General features: G+C 35.0%; 1 protein-coding gene across 1 annotated transcript; it reads right to left on the bottom strand.

Annotated features, from left to right (window-relative positions):
* Positions 1-2,303: 2,303 nt before the first annotated feature.
* Positions 2,304-2,612, bottom strand: LOC308439886 (U6 snRNA-associated Sm-like protein LSm3; the record flags this gene model as incomplete). Its single annotated transcript, XM_080941820.1, has 1 exon — positions 2,304-2,612. One exon carries the CDS (start codon positions 2,610-2,612, stop codon positions 2,304-2,306), a length of 309 nt encoding a protein of 102 aa, XP_080797946.1.
* Between the last annotated feature and the right edge of the window lie 3,878 nt (positions 2,613-6,490).

The raw sequence follows: 6,490 nt of genomic DNA, 5'->3' as shown, positions 1-6,490 counted from the left end.
CTTTCTTTTGGTTTTTCAACTATCTGCAGGAAGGGATTATAAAATATTCCTATATAATATTCTGAATGTCTTTATTGTCTGTTATAATGTTTCTTTTCATGACTGATACAGCTCATTTCAATGATCTCTTCCTTCTGTGTAGTTGGCTGAAGTTGCTGTCAATCACGTTTTCTTTTTTTTTTTTTTTTCTCTCTTTTCAGAGAAATAGTTCTTAGCTTTGTTAATTCTTTGCATTGCTTTTGTTCTGTTTCATTAATTTTTCTTTGAATTTTATGCCTTGCAATTTGTTCAAATTTGAGCTTAGTTTCACCTCCATTTTCCATATTTTGAGTTAAACATTATTTCATTTGCTTAAGCTCTGTTAGGTATGTAGTTTTAATTTATTTCTTTTGACTTGTCCACATGACATTCTGCACATTGAGCCCCCTCCCAGTCATCTCCTCAAACAATCCTTAGCCTCAACCTCCTACCCCCTTCTGAACAGTTAGGAGCACTCTGAATATCCCCCAACTCTGAGAGCCTAAGAACTTCCTCTACCACTGAGGCCAGACACAGCAGGTCAGCTACAACGACATCTCCAACAAACAGGCAAATGTTTTGGTGACAGTCCCTGCCTCAGTTACTCATGAGTCACATAGAGAGGAAGACCAAACTGCATAGCTGCTACATATGTGCAGAAAGGCCTGGATCCAGCCTGCTATTGTTCTTTGGTTGGTGGTTTAGTCTCTGAGAGCCCAAAGGGTTCAGGTCAGTTGATTCTTTTAGTCTTGCTGACAACTTCTAACCCCCTTAGGGGCTGTAATCCTTTCTCATTTTCTTCTTTAACAGTCCACTCTTGAACCACTGTTTAGCTATGGGAACACATCTGTCTGAGTGAGTTGGTGGGTGGAGACTCTCAGAGGACAGCCGTGCCAAATTCCTTTCTGTACATGTAACACAGTGTCATTCATAGCATCAAGAGCTGGTGCTTGCAAAAGGGATTGGTCCCTAGTTGGGCAGGTTATAGGTTGATCATTCCTTCAGTTTCTGCTCCATTACAACCCCTGTATTTCTTGTAGACAGGAAACGTTTTGGGTCGAAAGTTATGGGTTGAAAGCTTTTTGGGTGGATTAGTGTTCTTATCACTCCCCCTGGGTTCCTACCTGGCCACAGGAGGCAGCCTCTCCAAGCTCTATATCCCAATGCTATCAGTCAGCGAAGAATACCTTCATTGTTTCCTGGGCATCTTCTTATACCAGGTCTCTGTCTCATCCTAAAGATACCTACCTACTCACTCACCCCCTATTTTTAAACTGTGTTATTTTGATTTGTTGTCTAATGACTCATGTGTGTGTGTGTGTGTGTGTGTGTGTGTGTGTGTGTGTGTGTGTATGTGTGTGTGAGTGTGTGTGTGTGTGTGTGTCTGTGTGTGTCTGTGTGTGTCTCTCTCTCTCTGTGTATTATTGTGACTAAGGTGACCATCTTTTTCCAATGTGTATGCTATTGATTTACCCTATAGACCAACAGTCCTATTTTCTTACAGGAGATTTTCAGTTTCATCAGGTCCCACTTGTCATTAGTAGATCTTAGTGCCTCTGCAATGGATGTTCTACTCTGAATGCTATCTTCTGTACCAAAGCGTTCAAGGCTATCCCACACTTTCTACTCTACGAGATTTAATACATCTAGTTTTATTTTGAGGTATTTCATCCTCTTGGACTTGAGTTTGTGCTGGGTGATTAATACACATATATTTCTGCCTGAAAATATACCGAGAGTTTAGCACCGTATGTTGAATATACTATTCCTTTTCCATTGTGTATTTTTGACTTCACTCTCAAAAATCAAGCATCCATAGGTGGGTGGGATTATCAGGGCCTTCCATTCAATTCTATTGGTCAACTTGTTTGTTTTTGTACTAATACCGTGCCAGTTTTTCTTACTATTACTCTGTAGTGCAGCTTGAAATCAGGGATGGTGATTCCTTCAGAAGCTCTTTTATCACATAGGATTCCTTTTTTTTTTTTTTTTTTTTTTTTTTTAAAGAAACACCAAATTTAATTTAAAGAAAACAACCTGAAAGTAACTGCAAGAACAATGGGCAAACCAACTCCTGAAAAGAGCAAAGCGCTCACACTGGCTGGAGAAAGGGCAGGTCATTTAGCTGGAGAGCTTGTGGGTTACTTGCAAATGAACTTCTTTGAGGGTAGAGGGATCCTCGGGTCATTCCTATCAGAATGTGTGTGAGCTTCTCTCTCCGGGAGTGTCCTGTACATCTCCAGAGGCGAAACCTCCACTTTCCTACACAGGCTCCGTTTTCTGTCTCAGCCAACTCTCAACCGAGAGGCGACTAGAACAACATCATCTCCCCGGACGAAGAGCATGGGGATGTTTCCTTTCGTGGATTTATATATCTCTTCATATGTCTCCTCATCAATCTCTATTGTCGTCACAGTTTCTTCTACATCTCCCAGGATCATATTTAAATGTTGATCATAAGCATGTAATCTGCCTCGAAGCTCTCGGTCATTTCTCATTTTCACATAAATTCGTTCATCCAAGCTGAGCCTGATAAGATCCAGGGGCTCCTCTACAGTATTGGTGGTCTGTTGCTGATCTACGTCGTCAGCCATGTTTCAAACGCTGCCTCACATAGGATTCCTTTAGCTATCCTGAAACTTTATATATATATATATATATATATATATATATATATATATATATATATATATATATATATATATAAAGTTGAAATAGTTTTCGTTTTTTTGTAAGGTCTTTAAAGAATTGGGTTAGAATTTTGGTAAGGATTACATTAAATTTGTACATTGTTTTTGGTAAGATGGCCATTTTCTCTATGTTAATCACACCTATCTATGAGCATGGATGATCTTTCTGTCTGACATCTTTTATGTTTTCTCAGAAATTTGAATTTTTTGACATACAGGTCTCTCACTTGCTTTATTAGAGTTACACAAAAGTATTTTATGTTATTGATTATTATATTTTATGTTATTGGTTATGCTATTGTGAATGGTGTTGTCTTCCAAATTTGCTTTTGAACATATTTATTATTTGTATAAAGGGGGACTACTTATTTTGCTGTTGTTGTTGTTAATTTTGTCAGCCACTTACAGCTACTGTACTGATGGTGTTTGTCAGCTGTAAGAGTATTCTGGTAGAATTTTTACTTTCACTCATTTATATTATCTTATCATCTGTAAAGTACAATAATTTGGCTTCTTTTCTTTCCAATTTGTATCCCCTAGATCTACTATAGTCATCTTATTGCTCTAGCTAAGACGTCAAGTGCTACATTGAAGAGGCAGGGAAAGTGGACAGCCTCGTTGTCCCTGTTTCAATGGAATTTCTGTGAGTTTCTATCTCTTTAATGTGATGTTGGCTATTGGCTTGCTACTTATATTCATAATTGGGTTTAGATATGCTCCTTGAATCTATGATCTCTCTTAAGACCTTTAACATAAAGTTTTTTAGGTTTGGTTAATGACATTTTAACATCTAATATGATGATCATAGGCTGTTTCCATTTAATATATTTATATGGTAGATTACATTGATAAATTTTTATATAGTGAGCCACTCCTGCATCTCTGGGATGAAGTCTACTTGGTAATCATGGCTGTCTTCTTAATTGGTCTAAAATTTTTCTTCTTTTTTGAGTCTTTGTATAACTTCATTATCAGGAAGAGTGACAAAATAATGTTTTTATTTTATGGAATATTTTGAGGAAAATTGAAATTACCTCTTCTTTGAAAGTATAATAGAATTCGGTTCTAAAACCACCTGCCACTAGCCTTGTTTGGTTGTAAATATTTTAGTTATTACTTCTATCTCCTTAGGGATTATATAACTAGTTTACATGATCTTCATTTAACTTTGGTAATTGGTATTTATCTATAAAAGTACACATTTTATTTGGATTTTCCAATTTTGTAGAGCACAAGATTTTGAAGTAAGACCTAATGTTTCATTGAATTTCTGCGGTTTATGTTTTAGTGATGTTTCTTTTAGAAATGTGGGTGCATGTGCATTTGTGTCATATACATTCAGAATTGAGAGGTAATCTTGCTGGATTTTTCTTTTAATATCAGTAAAATGCCTTCTGTATCTCTTTTGGTTACTTTTGGTTATTATTACATCTTATTAAATATTAGAATGGCTACTTTAGCTTGTTTCTTGGGTCTATTTGCTTGGAAAACTTTTTCAATTTTTTAAAAAAAATTACCTTAATGTAGTATCTATCTTTGTTGCAAAGGTTTTTTTTTTGTTTGTTTTTGTTTATGTTTTTGTTTTTTTTTAATACAGCTGAATGATGGATACTGTTTATGTATCCACTTTCTTAGCCTGTGTCTTTTCTGTGGAGAATTGTGTCCATTAATTTGAGAGATATAAATGACCAATGGTTGTTAGATCTGATTATATTAATGTTGGTGGTGGTACTGTGTGTGTGTGTGTGTGTGTGTGTGTGTGTGTGTGTGTGTGTGTGTGTATGTGCTTTCTCTTTAGTTTTATTCATGCAGACATATTTCTTTGTTGTAAAAGCAAGTATCTATTTTGTTGTATTTTGGGGGGGGTATACTTGCCCTCCTCATATTGGAGTTCTCTCCCTAATATTGGAATTAAACTATTTAAATATAATTTTGTATTTGAATATTTTGTTTTCTAAACCTATACTGATTGAGAATTCTACTAGGAATAGTAATCTTGTTGGGGAACTGTGATCTCTTAGACCATTAGATCTGTCCTTGCTCTTCTGACATATGAAGTCTCTGTTGAGAAGTCTGGTGTAATTCTAATAGTTCTGCCTTTACATTTTAATTGAACTTTTTCTCTTATGGTCTATAATACTTTTTCTTTATTTTGTGCATTTAGTGTTTTGATTATTTACATGATGGGAGAAGTTTCTCTTTTAGTCCACTCTATTTGCTGTTCTTTAAGTTTCTTGTATGTTAATAGAAATTACTTTCTTCAGAGTAATTTTCTTCTATAATTTTGTTGAAGATATTTTCTGAACCTTTGAATTGGAAGTCTTTCTTATCTTCTATATATATTAATATTAGATTTGGTCTAAAATTTCCAAACCTTGAGCATTTGGATTTTTGTTAGAAACTTTTTAGCTTTAACATTTTTTGATATATATATATCATTTTTCTTTTATATCTTCTATGCCTCAGATTATTCTATTTGTTGTATTCTGTTGGTAATGTTTGTATCTGTAGTTACTCTTCCCTTTCCTAGGTTTTCTGTCTTAAGTATTGCTCCAGACTGTGCTTTCTTTACTGCTTCTATTTCCATTTTTAGATCTTGAACATATTTACGGATTTCTTTTACCAGTTTGTTTATACATTTCTGTATTTCTTTAAGGAATTTATTCAGTTCTTATTTAAATGCCTCTATCATTTTCATAAGATTAGATTTTAAGGTTATTTTCTTATGATTATGGTGTGTTAAGATACTCAAGGCTTACTAATATAATAATATAATACTAATAAGCTGGTTTCTGATGCTAACATATTGTCCTGGCTTTTATTGTTTTTTTTCTTATGCTGGCCTTTAGCCATTTGTTTATCTCTAGTATTGGCGGGCATTAAAGTTCCTCATGGGATCAGTTCTCTGAAGTTGCAGGTAGAGCTGCTTATTCCTGGTGGTAGCAGGCTTCTAAAAATGCAGGAAGTGCTAGTAGGCCCTGGTGACTTCAGGCTGCCAGTTATCCTTGATGGATACAGGCCTCCATATTTATAGGTTGAGCTTATATTCCCTGGTGGCTGTACACCTCTGTTTATTCTAGATATCAGCAGGCTTTCAGGGATACAGGCAGAGATGTGACTCTGGAAGTGTGGTGAAGTGGAGCATAGCAGACCTTGACTTTGCTGTGTTTGCCCTAGGGGAGCCATAGGCAAGAAATTTGTGTAGGGGACTCACCTGGTAATAGCCAATGGTTGCAGGTACCTGGCATTCTGGTTAGAGGCATGGACAGAAAAATGAAGATCAGAGTACCAGGCAGATCACATTGCTACTGGTCATGATGGTACCCAGCAAGCTAAGTATTTGGCAATAATATTGTTAAGTAATCATGTATGAAGTATCCCTGTCATTTGTAGGAGATGTAATCTCAGAGGAGATTACCTGTTCTATTGCCTCTTACAATCTTTAAATTTCTTTTGAATTCATATTTTTATATCAAGAGATTACTATAAGATAAAGACTTGGTTCAAAGTCAATTAATCATTTATTTATAATTTATTAAAACATTTACAATAAGTATTCCTTGTATATGGTCTTCATCATAAGTTTTTATAAATATTGACACTATTATAAAATAATATACAAGACTGACACAATATTACTTATTATGTAATTTATTGTAAAATCTATAAAGGAATGAATTCTCTCAATTTCCCTAACTTATTTTTTAAGAGCCTATTTTGTTTATGAAGCTCAAACAAATAATAGTCTCAGAAATTAAGATATTAATTCAGTTTCAATCAAA

This window comes from Micromys minutus (assembly GCF_963924665.1).
Source record: "Micromys minutus genome assembly, chromosome: 30".
NCBI classification, from domain to species: Eukaryota; Metazoa; Chordata; class Mammalia; order Rodentia; family Muridae; genus Micromys; species Micromys minutus.
This window is presented reverse-complemented; position numbering and strand designations above follow the sequence as displayed.